Source organism: Bos taurus, chromosome 15, assembly GCF_002263795.3.
Source record: "Bos taurus isolate L1 Dominette 01449 registration number 42190680 breed Hereford chromosome 15, ARS-UCD2.0, whole genome shotgun sequence".
Classification (NCBI taxonomy): domain Eukaryota; kingdom Metazoa; phylum Chordata; class Mammalia; order Artiodactyla; family Bovidae; genus Bos; species Bos taurus.
In genome coordinates, this window is record NC_037342.1 from 47125600 (window position 1) to 47150126 (window position 24527).

At 40.6% G+C, this 24527-nt stretch overlaps 1 protein-coding gene and 1 long non-coding RNA gene across 2 annotated transcripts; one reads left to right on the forward strand and one right to left on the reverse strand.

Moving 5' to 3' along the window:
- The first annotated feature begins 7286 nt into the window (after positions 1-7286).
- LOC132342283 (uncharacterized) lies at positions 7287-21566 on the forward strand. The gene is made up of 3 exons (XR_009490597.1): positions 7287-7375; positions 20756-20867; positions 21429-21566. It is a non-coding gene; the product is annotated as an uncharacterized lncRNA (long non-coding RNA).
- Positions 12368-13309, reverse strand: OR56A4E (olfactory receptor family 56 subfamily A member 4E). The gene has a single exon (NM_001390492.1). It carries the CDS (start codon positions 13307-13309, stop codon positions 12368-12370), a length of 942 nt encoding a protein of 313 aa, NP_001377421.1.
- Positions 21567-24527: the final 2961 nt, after the last annotated feature.

Here is a 24527-nt window from a genome sequence, read left to right on the forward strand (position 1 = left end):
ATTGGGGGCAGGAGGAGAAGGGGACGACAGAGGATGAGATGGCTGGATGGCATCACTGACTCAATGGACGTGAGTCTGAGTGAACTCCGGGTGTTGGTGATGGACAGGGAGGCCTGGTGTGCTGCAATTCATGGGGTCGCAAAGAGTTGGACACGACTGAGCAACTGATCTGATCTGATCTGAAGTGCTTTGGGATAATTATTTCTAGTAATAAGATGACATTTCTGAGAACAATGGAAAAAGATTATTTTGTCTCTTTTCCTACTAATTGACCATTCTTTTCTCTTCTTTTTTTCTGGAAGGTTTGTTCCTACATGTTCTTCAATCCATGTCATTCAAAAAGCACTGAAAAACCTGTTCAACCTTACAAGTAAAGAAGCATCAGTTTCTCACCCTCTCCTTTCCATCTTTCCTTGCAATCAAAACTTGCCAAATTACAGGGCTAGGGCTGAGGACCTGGGGCTAATAGATACTGGTTCTAGCCAGGAGTAGGAAAAAGCCAGGAAAGTTGAAGGTTCAAGACTAAACTGGAGACATAGACACCCAAGCTTTTTCCTAAGCTGCATGTTAAGCCACAGCATAGCATTGTGGAAGCCCTGTTTCATGAAGTGGAAAGGTTGTTAGGGATCACCTAACTCCACAAGGGGCTTTCCTGGTGGCTCAGTGGTAAAGAGTCCACCTGCCAGTGCAGAAGAAATGTGTTGGATCCCTGGGTTGGGAAAATCCCCTGGAGAAGGAAATGGCAACCCACTCCAGTATCCTTGCTTGGGAAATCCTATGGACAGAGGAGCCTGGCAGGCTACAGTTCATCAGGTCGTGAAAAGGCAGACACAACTTACTGACTAAACAATAAAACTGCACAAAACTCAGATAGACCTGTAAGGCATCTCTCCAAAATTATAGACGTTATTGAGTGTATCCAGTGCCAGACACTGCACTGATCTTTGAGCGTTATTTTCTCGTTTTGGCAGCCATAGCTTTTTGAAACTCTTTAATCTGAAAATCAATCTGATTTGAAAACTGAGGAACTATTTTCAGATCCCCACTGACCCTTAGTTGTGGTCTCTGTCCTCAGTCTGTGAAGTTATATAGACTAGATTAAATTCCTACTCCATAACTGAAGCATTTGTGGGCAGAAGGTTTGCCCTAGGGCACCTAAATGACCATATTTATAGTTGTAAATACCCCATTTTTACAAATGGGCTCTAGATGCATTTTCCAACTCTTCCACTATTTATTAATCTCATATGGGCAAACTCCAGCTTCTCTGCATCTCTATTACCACCAAGAGATGCCACCAAAGAAGAGAAGGACAAAGGAGAGAAGGAGGTCCCAGAGTAGAGGATCTCACCTGTGCTTACTCACCTGAGACAGGAGGCAGTATCTACCACCTGGTTTTCTGACTACTTCAGCAGTACTGACTCAGGAATAGTGGGGAACACAGATCACCAATGAAGATATAGGTCTTTCCTGCTTCTGGTTAATCTTGGTACAGCTGTCTCTCAGGCACCCTTCACCCAGACTTGCTTGCCAAAGATGTGAAGATGGGGTCTGGCTCCATGGATACTGGAGCCTTGGATAGTTCCTGAAGTAACTGGGGTAGTTATACCTCTGGAGCCTAACGGACTCTGCCCCTTGGGAACTTCTCCATTGTTGCTCCCTTTGGAACAAAAAGCCATTCTGAAATAGGAAGGCAGGCAGATAGGAGAAGAAATTATCTTTTTGCTTTTCAAAAGAAAGTACTTCTAATGATGGAGTCATATATACACAGGGTGCTCTGTAGGCAATTAGTTCATTTCCTGGGTTTGCGTGTCTTGCATACATCCCTACATGTTCATACTAATTTGTACATGCGTGCTTGGTACTTCCAGAGTACTAGTAACTTCACTCAGAAGTTCTCTTGGATTTCCTGCACCTGCTATTAGATAGGTACATCCTGAATCATCTTAGGTACATCCTGAATCATGCTATTGAATAGATCAATGTTATCTTATCATGAATTTATCATGACATTGTGATGATAAAAATGTAAAAGAAAACTGAACAAAATATTATTGAGAAAATGCAATGTGTTTTTCAGAAAGAAAATTCTATATTAATTTTTCCTTTATAAAGGATTATTAAATGGGATTTGATTACAACTGATTTTTAAGAATCATAATTTGTTGTTTATTTTTTATTTTTGTTTTTAACTTTATAGAAATTAATCATTTATCTCAAGTTATGGGGACAGACATTTTCAGTTTCTCTAAGGCCCTTTGCTTTATTTTTATTTCTCTTCTGCATGCTTCAACACTCCTCCTTGTTGTCTCCCTTTTGGAAAAGTAAAAACTCAAGTGCACTTAAAATGTCTTTCTAATTAGTCACAAGTATGTTTATTTAGTTGTATGCTCATTTATGGGAGGATAATTTAGATGTTGCAATTATATAAAGGTCATTGGGTTGTAAGTCTGCTGCTACTTAATTTTCCATCAACCCTAAATATTAAAAATATATATACATGCTCCTATATGTTGATATATGTGATTTCATTAGTTTAAACTGCTGTTCAATTTCTGTTATGTGCATTTGCCCTTTTTCACAAAAGTAGCCAACACCCATGTGATCTATAATTAATTGTTCAATTCAGTTCAGTTCAGTTCGGTTGCTCGGTCGTGTCCGACTCTTTGTGACCCCATGAATCACAGCACGCCAGGCATCCCTGTCCATCACCAACTCCCGAAGTTCACTCAAACACACGTCCATCGAGTTGGTGATGGCATCCAGCCATCTCATCCTCTGTCATCTCCTTCTCCTCCTGCCCCCAATCTCTCCCAGAATCAGGGTCTTTTCCAATGAGTCAACACTTCGCATGAGGTGGCCAAAGTACTGGAGTTTCAGCTTTAGCATCATTCCTTAAAAAGAACACCCAGGGCTGATCTCCTTCAGAATGGACTGGTTGGATCTCCTTGCAATCCAAGGGACTCTCAAGAGTCTTCTCCAACACTACAGTTCAAAAACATCAATTCTTCGGCACTCAGCTTTCTTCACAGTCCAACTCTCACATCCATACATGACCACTGGAAAAACCATAGCCTTGACTAGATGGACCTTTGTTGGCAAAGTAATGTCTCTGCTTTTGAATATGCTATCTAGGTTGGTCATAACTTTCCTTCCAAGGAGTAAGTGTCTTTTAATTTCATGGCTGCAGTCACCATCTGCAGTGCTTTTGGAGCCCCAAAAATATACAGTCTGCCACTGTTTCCACTGTTTCCCCATCTATTTCCCATGAAGTGATGGGACCAGATGCCATGATCTTCGTTTTCTGAATGTTGAGCTTTAAGCCAACTTTTTCACTCTCCACTTTCACTTTCATCAAGAGGCTTTTGAGTTCCTCTTCACTTTCTGCCATAAGGGTGGTGTCATCTGCATATCTGAGGTTCTTGATATTTCTCCCAGCAATCTTGATTCCAGCTTGTGTTTCTTCCAGTCCAGTGTTTCTCATGATGTACTCTGCATAGAAGTTAAATAAGCAGGGTGACAATATACAACCTTGATGTACTCCTTTTCCTATTTGGAACCAGTCTGTTGTTCCATGTCCAGTTCTAACTGCTGCTTCCTGACCTGTGTATAGGTTTCTCAAGAGGCAGGTCAGGTTGTCTGGTGTCCCCATCTCTTGAAGAATTTTCCACAGTTTATTGTGATCCACACAGTCAAAGGCTTTGGCATAGTCAATAAAGCAGAAATAGTTTTTCTGGAACTCTCTTGCCTTTTCCATGATCCAGCGGATGTTGGCAATTTGATCTCTGGTTCCTCTGCCTTTTCTAAAACCAGCTGGAACATCTGGAAGTTCACGGTTCATGTATTGCTGAAATCTGGAGAATTTTGAACATTACTTTACTAGCGTGTGAGATGAGTGCAATTGTGTGGTAGTTTGAGCATTTTTGGCATTGTCTTTCTTTGGGATTGGAATGAAAACCGACCTTTTCCAGTCCTGTGACCACTGCTGAGTTTTCCAAATTTTGTGGCATATTGAGGGTAGCACTTTCACAGCATCATCTTTCAGGATTTGAAATAGCTCCACTGGAATTCCATCCCCTGCACTAGCTTTGTTCATAGTGATGCTTTCTAAGGCCCACTTGACTTCACATTCCAGGATGTCTGGCTCTAGGTGACTGATCACACCATCGTGATTATCTGGGTCTTGAAGATCTTTTTTGTACAGTTCTTCTGTGTATTCTTGCCACCTCTTCTTAATATCTCCTGCTTCTTTCTGGTCATAGCAAACACCCTCTTCCAACAACACAAGAGAAGACTCTCTACACAATGACATCACTAGATGGTCAACACTGAAATCAGACTGATTACATTCTTTGCAGCGAAAGATGGACAAGCTCTATACAGTCAACAACAAAAAAAAGACCAGGAGCTGACTGTGGCTCACAGATCATGAACTCCTTATTGCCAAATTCAGACTTAAACTGAAGAAAGTAGGGAAAACCACTAGACCATTCAGGTATGACCTAAATCAAATCCCTTATGATTATACAGTGGAAGTGAGAAATGGATTTAAGGGACTAGATCTGATAGATAGAGTGCCTGATGAACTATGGATGGAGGTTCGTGACATTGTACAGGAGACAGGGACCAAGACCATCCCCATGGAAAAGACATGCAAAAAAGCAAAATGGCTGTCTGGGGAGGCCTTACAAATAGCTGTGAAAAGAAGAGAAGCGAAAAGCAAAGGAGAAAAGGAAAGATATAAGCATCTGAATGCAGAGTTCCAAAGAATAGCAAGAAGAGATAAGAAAGCCTTCCTCAGTGATCAATGCAAAGAAATAGAGGAAAACAAGAGAATGGGAAAGACTAGAGATCTCTTCAAGAAAATTAGAAATCCCTAGGGAATATTTCATGCAAAGGTGGGCTCGATAAAGGACAGAAATAATTAATTGTTAGCATAAATTAATTACTGCTACTGTTAATATCATTGTACAACTCTCTTTATGGACTTAGTAACTGTATATATATGATTTTTTCAGTTATAAAAGTATAAACATATTTAAATATAAATATCAGGTTTTCCTGATGGTTCAGACAGTAAAAAATCTTCCTGCAATGCAGGAGACTCAGATTTGATCCTTGAGTCATGAAGACTCCTCGAGAAAGGAATGGTTATGCACTCCAGTATTCTTGCCCGGAGAATTCCATGGACAGAGGAGCTAATTTGACTAGGAATTACCAAATTTCTCTCCAAAATATTTACAAAATGCCAGAAGAAATTCCTGACATTTTTTTATTTTTCACATTCTTTACACCATTTGATACTTTTTTTGAAAACTCAATGGATGCAAAATAGTATCTCATTATTTTAAATTTATTTTCTTCTGATAATTGAGCTTTCTTTATGTATTTTTATCCATTTGTGGGTTTTATAGTATGAATTACATATTCACATCCTGTGCCTTCTTTTTCTATTAATTGCTGTTTTCCTTGCATATTAAAATTTTTTCCTGTGTAATTATATATTAAAGCCCCTGTTGACTAGATGTTGTTAATATCCTCTGTGGTCTGTCCTATGGCTGTCAATTTTAGTGCATGCTGTCCATTACTTAATGAAAATCTTTAATTTGATCAAGTCAAGCTACTACTACTACTAAGTCACTTCAGTCATGTTCGACTCTGTGCGACCCCATAGACAGCAGCCCACCAGGCTCCCCCATCCCTGGGATTCTCCAGGCAAGAACACTGGAGTGGGTTGCCATTTCCTTCTCCAATGCATGAAAGTGAAAAGTGAAAGTGAAGTTGCTCAGTCGTGTCCGACTCTTAGTGACCCCATGGATTGCACCCTACCAGGCTCCTCCATCCATGGGATTTTCCAGGCAAGAGTACTGGAATGGGTGCCATTGCCTTCTCCCAAGTCAAGCTATTTTTCTATTAATAAATTTTCTTTGATGATTGTATTTCTAGAACATTCCACAAAATCACAAGGTTTTGTTTAATTTTTTGGTTTGTCTTAATTTTTAATTTAAACATAGTGTCTTATGTTTCTTAGTGATATATTGACATCTACTTGTGGTTTATATTGTCAAGAGTTAGAAGTAGTAGTTAGTATGTACTGCTATAGTCATATAAGGTGTGAAAATACAAATAATACTGCTTGTTATTTTTATAACTGTTTTCTACTGTGAGCCACTGAGCACCCTCATCTCAACCATGGTCCCTTTTTTGGTATCTAGACCTCCCCATGACCCCTCAAGTAGTAGGTTAATGCCTGAAGAGCAGGGTCTACCAGTGCCTACCTTTAGAGCAAGGCCTGAGTATCTTCTGTTTTGTTGGTGGAAGTGCTTTACTAGTTACTAAGTGTTTTTGAATACCACTCCTGTTTATAGTGTTAAATATGACTCTACCTTTATTATTCTCCACATAGGGACAATTGATCCTGTTTCCACTGATATAAGTTCAGTTCAGTTGCTCAGTCGTGTCCGACTCTGTGACCCCATGAACTGCAGCATGCCAGGCCTCACTGTCCATCACCAACTGCCAGAGTCTACCCAAACTCATGTCCAGTGAGTTGGTGATGCCATCCAACCATCTCATCCTCTGTCGTCCCCTTCTCCTTAGCTTATTACATACCAGGTTCTAATACACACAGGTCTCTTTTTATGTTCCGTCACTGGTGTATCTGATTTTACTTAAAAGCAATGACACAATATTTTTATTACTAATGCTTTGTAAGTCATACTATTATATAGCAAAGTGAGTTTCTATTAGAATTCTACCCAAAAAATTTGAGGGATTTTTAGGTTTTTATTCTCTACACATCTTTTCTAATCAGCATCACTTCTGCTACTTTCTATTGATTATGAGTGAATCACTAAAGCCAGCCCGATTCACAAGGAAGGACAGTAAACAACTTCACGGAGAAGTATAAAACAATTTGTGGTCATCTTTAAAACTTTCACAGGTAATGTTAATTTTTCTGCTTTGTGATTTTCTTTCTTTATTACTAAAATTGCTGCTTTGATTTACTTATGTTTCTCTGTCCTTTTATTTTTAATGTCAACTCTCCCAAATGCCAACAAATATCAGAATCTCCGAGCTTGTTTAGGAATCTACCTAATCACATGTAGCCTTAAGAGTTTATTCTTTTCCTCCCATATCACCATTAGGGTTCACAGGGTCTCATAGCATATAGTTAAAATATGGCCTATTGTGGTGACTTGACAAACAAGGGATGAAGTCACAGTGGCCACGTTGCTGTGGTGGGCATCCTGTTTTTCCCTAAGGTGATATCCTATTTTTCCCTGCTGGTGTCAGTTTTTCAAGACTACTTGACCACCCAACCCATGAGACCCCTTCAACTACGTGACCACAAGACCCCAGCAGCGGACCAAAGGTAAACTGAGGCCCCCTCCCTCTGGGGCATAATTTCCCATTGATAGGGTATAAGAAGGGTTGGCTGTAAAAAGAGAGCACTAGTTTACTCTAAAGCCAGTCACTTTCTTTCTTTCTTTCTATAATAAATCTTTCTCTGCTTGAGTGTCTGGCTTGCTCTCTTTTTCTCCATGCTTGCCTTACAATCACCGTAGTATATCTAGGAGCTTTCTTTTTTAGGATCAAATTTGTCTCTCTACAACACCTTTCAGTCTTACATTTTAAAAATACATGAGCAATTCTTCATTTCTATTCAGGTGCTTCCCTTCCATTCATTTATTTCCTTATGTAATTTTTTATTAGACCAAATTTACATTTTGGCCTCATTGTGCCTCTTTTGATCATTCCCTCTTCCTTCTTTCTGCATCTTCTGACCATTATATACTACAACTGGGAAGTTTTTTTTGGTTACAGACAGTTCATTAATTCAGCTGTCAGCTCTTCAACTCATCCACTGGATGCCTCATATCAACTATTTTGTTCCTGAATTTATATTTCCAATGTCTTCCGTTAAGTCTCTGAGGGCGTCAATGCTTTTACTTACCAAATAAATGCTTATTTTGTACTTACGTGCTAAATATAGCCAACTTGTTTGCAATAGTTATTTTCTCTAATTAGTCATTAATTCTGATGCTGACAATGTGTGTTGTTTAGTTTATTGCCTTTATTTCATAGTGCTTGTTATTTTCTTTTCTTTTTAAATCTTGTTCTCATATTTCCTTGAGATATGAATACTCTGTTTAGTAAAGTGCACCTAGGGGTAGAGGGAGTCAGGGATAAAAGAGCAAGTTCCAGGCTGTGAGTCCTCCAGATGAGCTTTGTGATTGTCAGAGAAATGCTTCCTTGCCTCCTGAGCATTAATATTTCTTGTTTTCTACAACTGAGGCAAACAGGCCTCTTAGTTAATCACCAACTATATCTGCCCCAGCACTGCTCTTTTCAGTGTCTGCTATTAAGTAAGATTATACAGACCTCTGTTGGAACTACATGCTCTGTGCTTACATATAGCACAGCCATGACAAACACTCCACAGCTTTCTTCCCTTTAAACAACTTCAGAATGGCACCACAATCTCATGTGAATGCATGGGCAAAGTGAAGATTGCCATAAAGTTTATCTCTTTCACCTGGTTTCCTCTAAGGCTGATCCTCTCCTGTTCCAAGGGGTAGGGATGAAGATGACTCTAAAATGTTCATAGGTTTTGCATTGTATTCTGTGATTCAAAAACTTATCTGATATCATTAGTATATTAAGGATCTGGGGTAAAAGGTAGGTTGCATTTTGTTAGATGTTTTTCTGTATGTACTGAGCTGATTATAGGGGCTTTTGTTTGTTAATATAGTGAAATACATTAATTGATGTTTGAATGTTAAATCAACTCTGTATTCCTGGAATTATCCAAACTGGATCTTATCTAATTCCATTTGCTCAGTTGTGTCTGCCTCTTTGCGACCCCATGAATTGCAGCACGCCAGGCCTCCCTGTCCATCACCAACTCCCAGAGTGCCCCCAAACCCATGTCCATTGAGTAGGTGATGCCATCCAACTGTTTCATCCTCTGTCTTCCCCTTCTACTCCTGCCTTCAATCTTTTCCAGCATCAAGGTTTTTTCAAAAGAGTCAGTTCTTCGCATGAGGTGGCCAAAGTATTGGAGTTTCAGCTTTAGCATCAGTCCTTCCAATGAACACCCAGGACTGATCTCCTTTAGGATGGACTGGTTGGATCTCCTTGCAGTCCAAGGGACTCTCAAGAGTCTTCTTCAACATCACAATTTAAAAGCATCAATTCTTCAGCACTCAGCTTTCTTCACAGTCCAACTCTCACATCCATACATGACCACTGGAAAAACCATAGCCTTGACTAGATTGACCTTTGATGACAAAGTAATGTCTCTGCTTTTTAATATGCTGTCTAGGTTAGTCATAACTTTCCTTCCAAGGAGTAAGTGTCTTTTAATTTCATGGCTGCAGTCACCATCTGCAGTGATTTTGGAGCACAGAAAAATAAAAGTCAGCCACTGTTTCCACTGTTTCCCCATCTACTTGCCATGAAATGATGGGACTGGATGCCATGATCTTAGTTTTCTGAATGTTGCTTTAAGCCAACTTTTTCACTCTCCTCTTTCACTTTCATCAAGAGGCTCTTTAGTTCTTCTTCACTTTCTGCCATAAGGGTGGTGTCATCTGCATATCTGAGGTTATTGATATTTCTCCTGGCAATTTTGATTCTAGCCTGTGCTACCTATGGCCCAGCGTTTCTCATGATGTACTCTGCATATAAGTTAAATAAGCAGGGTGACAATATACAGCCTTGACATACTCCTTTTCCTATTTGGAACCAGTCTGTTGTTCCATGTCCAGTTCTAACTGTTGCTTCCTGACCTGCATACAGATTTCTCAAGAGGCAGGTCAGGTGGTTTGGCATTTCCATCTCTTGAAGAATTTTTCACAGTTTATTGTGATCCACACAGTCAAAGGCTTTGGCATAGTCAATAAAGCAGAAATAGATGTTTTTTCTGGAACTCTCTCGCTTTTTCAATGATCCAGTGAATGTTGGCAACTTGATCTCTGGTTCCTCTGCCTTTTCTAAAACCAGCTTGAACATCTGGAAGTTCATGGTTCACGTATTGCTGAAGCCTGTCTTGGAGAATTTTAAGCATCACTTTACCAGCGTGTGAAATGAGTGCAATTGTGTGGTAGTTTGAGCATTCTTTGGTATTGCCTTTCTTTAGGATTGAAATGAAAACTGACCTTTTCCAGTCCTGTGGCCACTGTTGAGTTTTAGAAATTTGCTGGCATATTGAGTACAGCACTTTTATAGCATCATCTTTCAGGATTTGAAATAGCTCAACTGGAATTTCATCACCTCCACTAGCCTTGTTCATAGTGATGCTTCCTAAGGCTCGCTTGACTTCACATTCCAGGATGTCTGGCTCTAGGTGAGTGATCACACCATCGTGATTATCTGGGTCATGAAGACCTTTTTTGTACAGTTTTTCTGTGTATTCTTGCCACCTCTTCTTAATATCTTCTGCTTCTGTTAGGTCCCTACCATTTCTGTCCTTTACTGAGCCCATCTTTGCATGAAAGCTCAACATTCAGAAAACTAAGATCATGGCATCTGGTCCCATAACTTCATGGCAGATAGATGGGGAAACAGTGGAAACAGTGTCAGACTTTATTTTTTGGGGCTCCAAAATCACTGCAGATGGTGACTGCAGTCATGAAATTAAAAGATGCTTGCTCCTTGGAAGGAAAGTTATGACCAACCTAGATAGCATATTAAAAAGCAGAGATATTACATTGCCAACAAAGGTCCGTCTAGTCAAGGCTATGGTTTTTCCAGTGGTCATGTGTGGATGTGAGAGTTGGACTGTGAAGATAGCTGAGCGCCGAAGAATTGATGCTTTTGAACTGTGGTGTTGGAGAAGACTCTTGAGAGTCCCTTGGACTGCAAGGAGATCCAACCAGTCCATCCTAAAGATCAGTCCTGGGTGTTCATTGGAAGGACTGATGCTGAAGCTGAAACTCCAATACTTTGGCCACCTCATGCGAAGAGTTGACTCACTGGATAAGACCCTGATGCTAGGAGGGATTGGGGGCAGGAGGAGAAGGGGACGACAGAGGATGAAATGGCTGGATGCCATCACTGACTCAATGGATGTGAGTCTGAGTGAACTCTGGGAGTTGGTGATGGACAGGGAGGCCTGGTGTGCTGTGATTCATGGGGTCGCAAAGAGTCTGACACGACTGCGTGACTGAACTGAACTGAATTTACATGAAATGTCCACTTGGTAGTTGGATGTATCTAAACTTTGAATATTGTTCCATTTTATTTTCTAAAATTTTGTTTAATGTTTTGGATCTATGTCTTGAAGGATATCTATTAATTTTTTATATAATGTGTTTGTCTGATTTTGGCACAAAAATAAATGTGTTCTCACAGTATATGTTGAATAGTATCTCCTCTCCTTCATTTTTTCTGGAAGTCTTTGTAGAATTGGTTTATTTCTTCTAAACACAAAATACATACTGCATGATTCCTTTCATATGAAATTCTACAATATGAGAAACTAATGCATACTTTAAAGCAACCAATGCTTGCTTAAGGCAAGGGGTAGAGTAAGGTATCAACTGCAAATGTGTATGAGGCAACATTTTTCAGTAATGAAAATAGACTTTTTCTTGATTTTTATGCTTGTTAAGATGATACACATTTTGTAAAACTCATTGTATGGAAAGTACCTTATTGCATATAAATAATGCTTTAATAAACTTGATAAAAATGCATGTTTTTATGAGTAAAGTTAATGTACTGGGAATTTAAAAAGGCACACAAATGAAGAAAGCCAATTTGCAAGTTAAACATTAAAATATTATTACACACATCACCGTTATTTTTTTTTAAAACTGGGCATTTAATACCCAAAACAGAAATAGATGATTAGAAGTCTTAGAATGAAAAATTTTCTTTGCATCCCATATACTAGTATTCTGTCATTCTCAGCTTTGTCACCCAGACTTGCGAAAACTTTGTCACAGAGATCCAGCAATTCAGTGCCAGGCATTTAAAGAATTTGTGTAAGTAACCTGAGTAAGGGGCTTCCCTGCTGGCTCAGATAATAAAGAATCTGTCTGCAGTGTGGGAGACCTGGGTTCAACCCCTGGGTCAGGAAGATTCCTTGGAGAAAGGCATGGCCACCCTACTCTAATATTCTTGCCTGGAGAATTCTATGGACAGAGAAGCCTGGCGGGCTGTAGTCCATGGGTTCACAAAAGAGTTGGACACTACTAAGCGACTAACATTTTCACTTCCAACTTGAGGTGAGGCTGCACATCAGAAAAGAGGCATGGCAGGGACTAGCTTTGGCTCAAGTGGAAGACACTGCTGTTTGATGAAATTATTGCCTGTTAGCAATTTCTGTTCCCAATTTAGGCCTTTCACATTTTACCTCTTATAACCTCCTGATCATTTTCTGGATTCCCTGCTTTATCTCCTTGGTTCTCACACCATAAACTATGGGGTTCAGAGCTGGGGGGATGAGGTGGTGCAGAATGTTGAGCAGGATGGGGACGTCTGGGGGAATCCTCTTCCTGGCCAGGTTAGTGATGACCAGGACCAGCAGGACTGTGCTGAAGAAGAGGATGAGGATGAAGTGGGAACCACAGGTGCTCAGGGCCTTGGCAGCAGCTCCCTCAGCTTTAATCCTTAGAACAGCTTTCAGGATAAAAGAGTAGGAGATAATGATAAGAATGAGGTCAGAGCCCAGTAGGGTCCAGCCTGCCACAAACTGGTAGAGCTGATTGAAGGTGATGTCATCACAGGAGAGTTTGGACACAGACAGATTAGTGCAGATGCAGTTCTTGATGATGTTCTCTGCACAATATCTGAGTCTGGCAGAAAGGATTGGAACTGGGAGTGAAGCAAGGGCATTCCGGGCCACTACAAAAATGGTGGCTCTGGCCACAAATTGGTTAGTGATGATAGATGGGTAGTGCAGAGGCTTGCAGATGGCCACATAGCGGTCATAGGCCATGACCATGAATGTGCAGGACTCCATGGTCAAGAAACTGTTCATGATGAACATCTGAAGAAAGCAGGGAAAAAACCCAATAGACCTGAGGTCAAACCAGAAGATGGCTAGAACCTTGGGGATGACGGTGAGACAGAGCACCATGTCCAGCAGGGAGAGGAGGCTGAGCAGGTAGTACATGGGCTCATGCAGAGAGGCCTCCAGCCAGATGGTGATGAGGAGGGTGGCGTTGGCCCCCAGAGCCAGGAGCAAAAGGAGACTGAGGGGCAGGGACAGCCAGTGCTGCCAGCTCTGGTAGTTAGGGAAGCAGATGAGGATGAATTCGGAGACTGGGGGAGCGGAATAGTTGCTGTGTGATGCCATGCAGCATATCCTGATCACACTGGAAATCCAGAGTCCTTAAAATGTAGAACAGATTGTAGCACCATGGGAAGTGTATGTTATAATTGTAGTAAAACTTGGGTTTTCACTAGAGCTCTGAAACTGCCTCATTGATGATTTCAAGTCATCATCACTGTTAATCACTGCTGACATTTAACTAAAAACTTGCCATGCATGTGGTATCATGCCAAATACTTTATATTCATTATATCACTTCCTCTTTTAAAAACACGTAAAAGCAACTAATATTGTTATTTTCATAGATAATGAAGGGAACAAGGAAAGGGAGGCTGAGCACTTTGATCAAAATTGGAAAGCTAGAACATGAGCCACATTCCCTGGTGGCTCAGATGGTAAAGAATCTGCCTGTAATTCAGGAGACTTGGGGTCAATCCCTGAAGAAAAAAGAATGGCAACCCACTCCAGCATTCTTGCCTGGAGAACTCCATGAGCAGAGGAGCCTGGTGGGCTATAGTTCATGGTGTCACAGAGTCGGACATGACTGAGTGACTAACACACACACACACACACACATACACGCACACACACACACACACACACACACACACACACACGTGGCAAAGCCAAACTGAAAACCAGGGAATGTGATTCCAGAGCCTGTGCTTTCAGTCCCTGTACAAGATTTAGCCTCATTCAGCACAATTTCTTAATTCAGCTTTTCCTTCCCTCAGAGTTTACAAGGAAGAGAGCTCTGTTCAGCTGATTCTAAAGGAGCCGAGCCCTCTACTCCATACAATTGGACAGGGACTGACTTCAGGATTTTTTATTTTCAGTATTCAGGAAATATTGGATTAGAGGTGGAGCAGCCGTTTGCACCATCCCAGGACAACAATTTAGTCCAGCTCCAAAGGGGATTTCACTTCAAGGCATAATGTTTATCATTCTCTTATTGGATTAACTGCTATTGCTTCTCTTTGTGAAATTTCAAGAGTGCTTTATTAGATTTGGGTCGTTTAGAAAAGACTGTGAATTTCCTATTCTCGTGATAGAGACAGTATCGCAAGGTACACCAGGAGGTTACCAAAGGTGAAATAGAAGTTTTCAATAGTGAGTGAGTAAGTTTTCAGCATATAAACTCAAATAGGGCTTGCTTACCTGGTAAGCAAAATTATCCATGAATCCTTGTGACCAGGATCCAGTTATTTCAGCATATGGAATCTGTGTTCTGAAAATTTACCTGCTGTGATTCTAGTTGGGATTTTTTTTCTTGGTGTTGGGTTCTGGCTTAACTCCCTCACTGCTACACAAAGAGCAGACTGACCAACACTAAGAAGAATGACAACAATGACTACAGCAACTGAAGACCGGGAAAGAGCCAGGGAGTTGTGGAGGGATGAGAGAAGCAGCCCAGGAGACATATAATCAGTAGATTTGGGGCTACTGATTCTGCTCATGTATCCCACCTGACCAGCCTCCTCCAGGAGAGTGAAGTGTGTATGAGAAGGTATCAGATGCTGGTTGCCAGGGAAGGAAATGAAGGGTTTTTCTTGATCCAAAGACTTTCACTTTGAATATCCTAGACTTTCCAAATACAGATTATGCAATAAACACACACAACTTTCTACTCAGTGTAGGACTTTAGGAAACCAAAGATTCAGGGGCTCAAGGGTCAAATCTGGGGTAGGGACAGCTATGTATTAGCTCAGTTCTGTATTTCCATTTGCGATTAGAGAAATTATTCTCAGTATGAATCAGAGAAATAAGGAGGATAGAAAACATACCAATCTCTTCTAAAAACCCTTCTCCTCATTAATCAAGTTCTAGATCCTCAGAGTGACTCAAACTATTTGAAAAGTCAAGAAAATGATCAGTGCCTTTTCAGACCTGATCTTGTTTGGCATACAGATGTATAACGTGGATTAAGTAAAAATGATTATTTTCAGGGAGACTAACTAATAGAGAAAACTTGACTTATAAACATATATAACACATGTTATAATTGTGGTTATAGTAAAAATGATCTTTCAAGCAGTGGGAAAGAGACAAAAGTACAAGTGAATGAAGCAATGTTCTGTAGTTGAAAATTTGAGTTCTAACTCTGGCTCTTATACTCATTATATGACCCTGAAGGCTATTTAAACTCTTTGGTACCTAATTTTCTCATATGTAAAACAGATAAATGATACTTAGCTTTGCTGTTGTTGTGGGGACAGAAAGGATTATTTCCCAAGATCCTATTAGCCCAGGGACATAAGAAGCTTAAAGCATCTGAAGAGGACACATAAAGTGGTTATATTCATCTGGGGAGAGGGGAGGGTTACTCTTGTAGGCAATGGCCTACAAGAGAAGAAAGGTCTGCCTAGGTGGATATTCAGTAATGATTAATGATGAGGTATTAGGGGCCGGTAGATCCTAAGGTCTTTAGGGGGAGGAGGTAGGTGAGCAGAGTATCAGGAGACAAGGTTTAAATGTGTGTAGGAGCATATGCAGCCATTCACAGCCCACCTGGCAGTAGGCATTGTCAGGTACATCCTAAGGAATCAACAGAGAGTTTGACATAGGGAAGTGCCGTGCTACAGATGGGACAAAGGAGAATAACACACTAGCCTTTTAGAGAATCCTGAAGAGTCCAAAGTAAAAGTGATCAGTATCTGAACACAGGCAGGGGGCTGGAGAAGGAAGGGTATATTAATATTTGAGGGGTGAGGACACCTAGATTTAGTGTAAGGAAGGCTGAAGACACAGAGAAACGAATCAAGAACATCATCAAAAGTCTTTTAACAGACACAGGGAAGAAATGTCCTTTTCAGACCTCATATAACACTGATATAGTATTGCAATATACTTTTAGTCCCATCTTAGAATCCTTTTAAATTCCTCAATAGCTGGGAACATTTTTTCTCTATATACATATATTCTCCTCAATGAAACTCAAGCCTCTTAATATGAGAAATGAGGGCTTGTTGGCCATCTGGGGCATTGCTTTGATCTTCAATACTCCAATTTCATTAATTACTCCACTAATTCCATTAGTTATGCTCACAGACTAATATTTACGAAGGAGTGGTCATAGTGGTTCCTTATTCCAAGTGCTAAAGAACAAGACATGATCCCTGACCATGAAATGTTGAGAGTCTGGAAAGAACAGACAAGTCTTAAATAACCCAAATGATAACAGAAGGTCTGAACCTAGCTATGATTGCCTAGAAACAGAGTGATCACCTTGGCTCACAGATGGATTTAGACAAGAGAAGAAAGGCAGGTCCTGACCCAGCCAGGCACACCACCTTGGTCTTCTAGCCGTGATATGGATGGGAGCTTTGAGTCTACAGTTGTTTGGGGTCAACAACTTTGTATGGCCACGGGATCTAAGTGTGTTGGCAGAATCGACATCTATATCAGGCCCTATTGAAAGTTTTCATCTCCTTTTCATTCCAGGCTCCTGGACTCACCTTTCTTCATTGTCTCCTTCTTACAATTTTCCTGGCCTCAATTTGGGACTTACCAGCTTCCGAAGTTTGCACTGCCTCTATTTCTGGTTGTTGGAAAAAGGACCCGAACTGGCCTCTTCAAAGGCTCTAGAGGCTGATTTTATGGCCTCTGGCTCCTCTGTGCTCCTTCCATCCCCGTTACTTTCAATGGTTGGTGCCCTTGTTAGACACCTGGATCCTGAGGCCCTATGGTCTATTTCCCAGGAGAGTATATTGTCAAAGACTTAATTCAGCACTGTAAACAGAGTGAGAGAGATCAAAGGCTCTTGGGGAGTCTGAATAAAGGAAAAACACCCTGAGAAAAGAAGGGTAAGAAAACTGAGTGATGAGAATCTTCTTGGGAAAAATTTCTATGGTTGCACCAGTAGGGAAGGAACTGAATAAATTACCCTCAGAGGGAGATGACAAAGTGACATCCCTAGTAATCAAAGGAGCAGGGGCCTCCAAACAGCTTGGACTGTGGGCAACTGTGGGGGCCAGGAAGTCAGAAATGTTCTTTACAGGGAGGAAGGACTCATTTCCTCTTATAATGGTGTGAAATAACCTTCAGTGTGCAACACGAGAAACTGACACTAAGTAGCAAATATCTGCCCTCTAAAATTTTGTTAGCTTTATTCATGTAATTATTTTCTCTCCTTCTGGATTTATCTGGACAGATAATTAAGCTGGTTACCTGTAATTTATCTACCTGAGTTCAAAACACGTACTAGATTATACAAAGTAATTGATTGATCTTGAAAGTATGTTTTAATGGTGACCCACTTTGGAGGAAGAGAGTATGAAAAAACCAAGATAGTCTTGGGGTCACAGTCAAGAGCAGAATAATTTACCTGAGATTCTTATGAAACAAAGGAGGAGAGAATAAAGGAGAAAATGGGTGAAACAGAGAGGAAAAGAGCTATGGAAAATAACAAAAGAAGAGAAGAAAAAGACAGGGAGGTGAAGGAAGACAGTTTATAAGAAAGAAAAAAGCACAAAGATAGTGAATTAATGTTTTTATATGCATATATAATTGAATGAAAGAAGTCAGTAAAATAATTACTCTTTTCAATGTTTTAGATAATGAAACAGAAACGTAGGGAGTTTAAATGAATTGCTTATTCTGTGTAGCTGGCAATAGCCTAGCCTATCCAGAATATTAAACCTGGCTTCCATACTTAAAATCCAAGTTTTTTTTACACTGAAAGTGAATGTCAGGAAGTTCTTTCTCAAGAGTATGTGGCATACTGACCAATCTGTCACTCAGTAGAGTGTAGGAAGAATCAGCCATGGTGATCATTACAACGTGTATTATTTGGTGAACTAAGCAGTCCTTTTCTCTAAGAAAAGAAAATTGATGCAAAAGGAATATGAAGCGATGACACTAAGCAAGGCAGTATTATCCCACAACAGGAAAAAAAAAATCTCAGAAATATCTTCTCACTGATATTAGTTGCCTGGATAAATGTACAGAACTCCTCAGACATCTCTTAAGTCAGCAGAGTACCTAAAGTCAGGCAGCCTGTTCTCACCTCAGCTGTGAGGAAACAAGATACTGAGACCCATAAATACCACCACCTCTCCCCCTTTTGGCTCAATCTACAGATAAATCAATATTTACTTTTACAGGAGTTAGCTCAGGTCTTGGGAAACTCTCAGCCTAATTCTCAAATAGGACACAGTTCTTAATTCTATTATAAACATCCAAGCAAATGCAAATTCAGTTATTTTGTTGAGGAAATCCATCAAGTTCTGTCTTCCTTAGATATTAACTCCTCTAGTGCCCCTTCCCAATTATATCCAACAGCAGTGTCTTCTGACAGACAACAAACTGTGGAAACCCAAAGAGAATCCTCATTTGCTTGAATTAAATGTTGAACTCCTGATGTCACCCTGGCAAAATGGCAAAGCAGGTCTCCGGAGAATATTTAGATGGTCCTGGGCTGGGGGCTGGGTCTGGGGAGGAATTCAAATCCCTGTACCCGGTCTGTTGAACTTCTGTCTCTGACATGCAGTTTGCCCATACTCCACCCAGTGCCTTCTCTTCCTTCCTACCACAGGTGAGGGGGATGATGGAAAACATGGAAGGGATCTAAATGTGTCCCTCTGCTTCTCTCTCTTCTGTCTAAACAAACATGGGGAATTATTTAATGAAGCATCTGGAAAAAGTAAACAAGAAGTAGATCAGGCTGTAGGACAGACAGTGTCTCAGTGAGACCAGAAGAGCCATAAACATATTTGGAGGTTCCTACCACTTCTCACCATTTTCATGCCATGGTTGGATTTTAGCTTGGCAATCGGTGTATATAAATGACAGAGACAAGGCTAACTTTCCCAAGCAGAGTTCGTTTTCCTCCTAAATACAAGTCAATTTACACATTCCAGGCATACTTGCAGTTGCACGTGTGCTCAGTGCATCTGACTCTTTGCAACCCTATGGACTATAGCCCACCAAGCTCCTCTGTTCATGGGATAGTCCAGGCAAGAATACTGGCGTGGATTGCCATGCCCTCCTCCAGGGGATCTCCCTGACCCAGGGATCGAACCCTTGGGTCCTGTCCCCTGCATTATAGGCAGATTCTTTACCCACTGAGCAAATTGGGAAGCTCATACTTGCAGTTGTGTGGGGCTTTATGACTAAGTCTGGCCAAGGGAATGGCATGCATCTCTTCCAGGAATGGCTTTTACAACCTCCTCGATGTCCTCTGCATTCGTCTCTTCCTTCTCCTCTGGCTCATTGCAGATAATTCACTGGAAGATACAAATCCATAGAAAATAGTGGGACCACACAGTGAACAAGGCTAGGACCCTGAATGATTGGAAGGAAGAGAGCTTTCACCTTTCACATACATTGAATTTGATGTCATTAAAAAGTATAAAATTGCATTGTGCTAATTCACTGGTAAATTGGAATTGTTTGTTTTGACAGCTGTCAAGTTATGTTGCAGTGGTAAAGAATCTGCTGGTCAGTACAGGAGGTGCAAAAGACGTGGATTTGATCCCTGGGTTGGGAAGATATCCTGGAGAAGGAACTGGCAACCCACTCCAGTATTCTTGCCTGGAAAATCCCATAGACAGAGAGGCCTGTTGGGCTACAGTCTATGGGGTCCAAAGAACATGTCTGAGTGACATGCCTGACTGAACACACACACACACACACACACACACACACACAAGTTGGTAATTCTAGGGGAAAGGTTTAAAGAACTCAAAATAATAGTGTGTGTTTGCAGTTGTTGATTTAATTTGATAAGTTGTTATGAGTAATAAATGAGCTTAACAGAAAGTTACCTGGTTTCCAAGAAGAAATTAATCACAATAGATAAAGTTTGTAAATATAAAGTCTTGAAGAATGTTCCTAGTACTTGGGAAGTCAAAGGTTAAGAGAAAGATTTAGCATGTCTTTGAGTAGCAAAGACTCATAGAAAATGACCCTGAGAAAAGACTAGATTATGTGAATCGTTGTCCTCTCATCTGATAGCCTTATATAGACAACATTATGTAGAAAAGCAGTTGCTTGGGGAAAGCAAAAATACATAAAAAAGGAAAGAAAGTTTACCTAAGATAAATCTTGTTAAAAATTTAAGGGGATTCATTGCTAAAGGAACATGATCTAGGCTTTTAAAAAGTTTTTGATTAAAAATTAAAACAATCATTGATTTTAATATTTGACAGACACAAAACAGTCTCCAAATGCAATATCTGCGAAATAATTCACACATTCCAGTGCCTGCTTCATATAAGGCAGTGGGGAAACATTAAAGAAGACACAACCCCACAGATGCAGAAAAAGGACATGGAAAGCAACGGCCAGGAGAGTTTCTCCCAGAATCATATAAAGTGGGAGGTCAAGAGAACCTACCCAACTGTTAGGAGATAAAAGCATTGCAGTGCCTGCCCCCAAAGTATTTCAGAATTACCACTGACAAGTTCCTGCTAAATGTATTACATGCTTCAGTTCAACTGGGGATCTTTCTGGTTTATGCTCCACTATTAGATGTACGGTAGGAGGAGGGAGATGACTCATCCAAGAGGAACTACATCAGGACTTGATGGAGATGACCACACACCCCTGGAGACCTTGGACTTTCTGAGGATACAGTGCCTAGGTGAGGGTTCTGGTAGTCTCATTTGGGAAGAGGTTATATATGCTTTACATGTGAGGGTCTCTCATATCATTTTTCTTGTTATTCGGTCACTAACTAACTCTTTGCGACTAATTAAGATCTAACTCTTTGCGACCCAATGGATTGCCGCACACTAGGCTTTCTTGTCCTCCACCATCTCCCAGAGTCCACTCAAATCCCTGTCCATTGAATCAGTAATGCCATCCAACCATCTCATGCTCTGCTTCCCCCTTCTCCTCTCACCATCAAGCTTTCCAGTCTCACACTCTTTTCCAATGAGTCTGCTCTTCAAAACAGGTGCCCAAAATATTGAAACTTCAGCATCAGTCCTTCCAATGAATATTCAGGGTTGATTTCCTTTAAGATTGACTAGTTTGACCTTATTTCTCTTAAGAAATAAATATTTAATCACCAGGCCTCTCCAGCTAGATTTATGTAAATATTCTGGCCAAGGGAATGCAGAAAAAACGGTGTAAATTGAATCCCTAAAATATCTTACAAAATCCTGCTCACTCTCCCCCTTTATTTGCCTGACATATTCAGAAGCACCAGTGGCAGTCTGTAATGGATTAGAACATGGAGTCAACTAACCAAAGAACCATGGGTCTCTAAATGCTGACATGAAACAAAGCCCTCACGTATTGGAATGGTATGTGGATGAGAATAAACTTTAATTGTTAAGTGTGTTAAGTTACTGTGATATCTTTGATGGAGAAATCAACTTTACTTACACTGAGCAATTCATTATATGTTGGGTTATACAGTGGTCTGCCTTTGCTATTTATAATATGGACCATGAAAAAGTCCAGAAAACTGCAAAACTATCCAGTTGAAGTCTAACAATGCAACTCACTCTTCAAAAATGTAATAGGAAAAGCAGATTTATGTAGCAGATATGCCTAACCTACTCTTGACTCTGGCCACTATTAATTAAATGATCATTAGGAATTTATCATTTTGGTTAATTATCTAATTGCCAAGGTTAAAAATGATGATAAGTCATGGGCTGTTTTGAACATAATCTTTCTTAAAGTAGCTTGTTTCTTGGTAACTGTCTGTTCAGTTCAGCTCAGTTCAGTCGCTCAGCCGAGTCCGACTCCTTGCGACCCCATGAATCCCAGCACACCAGGCCTCCCTGTCCATCACCAACTCCCGGAGTTCACTCAGATTCATGTCCATCGAGTCAGTTATGCCATCCAGCCATCTCATCCTCTGTCATTCCCTTCTCCTCCTGCCCCCAATCCCTCCCAGCATCAGAGTATTTTCCAATGAGTCAACTCTTCACATGAGGTGGCCAAAGTACTGGAGTCTGAGCTTTAGCATCATTCCTTCCAAAGAAATCCCAGGGCTGATGTCCCTCAGAATGAACTGGTTGGATCTCCTTGCAGTCCAAGGGACTCTCAAGAGTCTTCTCCAACACCACAGTTAAAAAACATCAATTCTTCGGCGCTTAGCCTTCTTCACAGTCCAACTCTCACATCCATACATGACCACTGGAAAAACCATAGCCTTGACTAGACGGACCTTTGTTGGTAAAGTAATGCCTCTGATTTTCAATATGCTATCTAGGTTGGTCATAACTTTTCTTCCAAGGAGTAAGCGTCTTTTAATTTCATGGCTGCAATCACCATCTGCAGTGATTTTGGAGCCCAGAAAAATAAAGTCTGACACTGTTTCCAGTTCCCCCATCTATTTCCCATGAAGTGATGGGACTGGATGCCATGATCTTCGTCTTCTGAATGTTGAGTTTTAAGCCAACTTTTTCACTCCCTACTTTCACTTTCATCAAGAGGCTTTTTAGTTCCTCTTCACTTTCTGTCATAAGGGTGGTGTCATCTGCATATCTGAGGTTCTTGATATTTCTCCCAGCAATCTTGATTCCAGCTTGTGCTTCTTCCAGCCCAGCGTTTCTCATGATGTACTCTGCATATAAGTTAAATAAGCAGGGTGACAATATACAGTCTTGACATACTCCTTTTCCTATTTGGAACCAGTCTGTTGTTCCATGTCCAGTTCTAACTGTTGCTTCCTGACCTGCATACAAATTTCTCAAGAGGCAGGTCAGGTGCTCTGGTATTCCCATCTCTTTCAGAGTTTTCCATAGTTTATTGTGATCCACATAGTCAAAGGCTTTGGCATAGTCAATCAAGCAGAAATAGATGTTTTTCTGGAACTCTCTTGCTTTTTCCATGATCCAGCGGATGTTGGCAATTTGATCTCTGGTTCCTCTGCCTTTTCTAAAACCAGCTTGAACCATCTGGAAGTTCACAGTTCACGTATTGCTGAAGCCTGGCTTGTAGAATTTTGAGCATTACTTTATTAGCATGTGAGATGAGTGCAATTGTGCAGTAGTTTGAGCATTCTTTGGCATTGCCTTTCTTTGGGATTGGAATGAAAACTGACCTTTTCCAGTTCTGTGGTCACTGCTGAGTTTTCCAAATTTGCTGGCATATTGAGTGCAGCATTTTCACAGCATCATCTTTCAGGATTTGAAATAGCTCAACTGGAATGCCATCACCTTCACTAGCTTTGTTCATAGTGATGCTTTCTAAGGCCCACTTGACTTCACATTCCAGGATGTCTGGCTCTAGGTGAGTGATCATACCATCGTGATTATCTTGGTTGTGAAGATCTTTTTTGTACAGTTCTTCTGTGTATTTCTGCCACCTCTTCTTAATATCTTCTGCTTCTGTTAGGTCCATATCATTTCTGTCCTTTATCGAGCCCATCTTTGCATGAAATGTTCCCTTGGTATCTCTAATTTTCTTGAAGAGATCTCTAGTCTTTCCCATTCTGTTGTTTTCCTCTATTTCTTTGCATTGATCACTGAGGAAGGCTTTCTTATCTCTTCTTGCTATTCTTTGGAACTCTGCATTCAGATGCTTATATCTTTCCTTTTCTCCTTTGCTTTTCGCTTCTCTTCTTTTCACAGCTATTTGTAAGGCCTCCCCAGACAGCCATTTTGCTTTTTTGCATTTCTTTTCCATGGGGATGGTCTTGGTCCCTGTCTCCTGTACAATGTCACGAACCTCCATCCATAGTTCATCAGGCACTCTATCTATCAGATCTAGTCCCTTAAATCCATTTCTCACTTCCACTGTATAATCATAAGGGATTTGATTTAGGTCATACCTGAATGGTCTAGTGGTTTTCCCTACTTTCTTCAGTTTAAGTCTGAATTTGGCAATAAGGAGTTCATGATCTGTGAGCCACAGTTAGCTCCTGGTCTTTTTTTTGTTGTTGACTGTATAGAGCTTGTCCATCTTTCGCTGCAAAGAATGTAATCAGTCTGATTTCAGTGTTGACCATCTAGTGATGTCATTGTGTAGAGAGTCTTCTCTTGTGTTGTTGGAAGAGGGTGTTTTCTCTGACCAGTGCATTTTCTTGGCAAAACTCTATTAGTCTTTGCCTTGTTTCATTCCATATTCCAAGGCCAAATTTGCCTGTTACTCCAGGTGTTTCTTGACTTTCTACTTTTGCATTCCAGTCCACTATAATGAAAAGGACATCTTTTTTGGGTGTTAGTTGTAAAAGGTCTTGTAGGTCTTCATAAAACCATTAAACTTCAGCTTCTTCAGCGTTACTGGTTGCTAATGTAACATCTTATAAAATGCTGAGATATATTCTATTTATGAATACTTG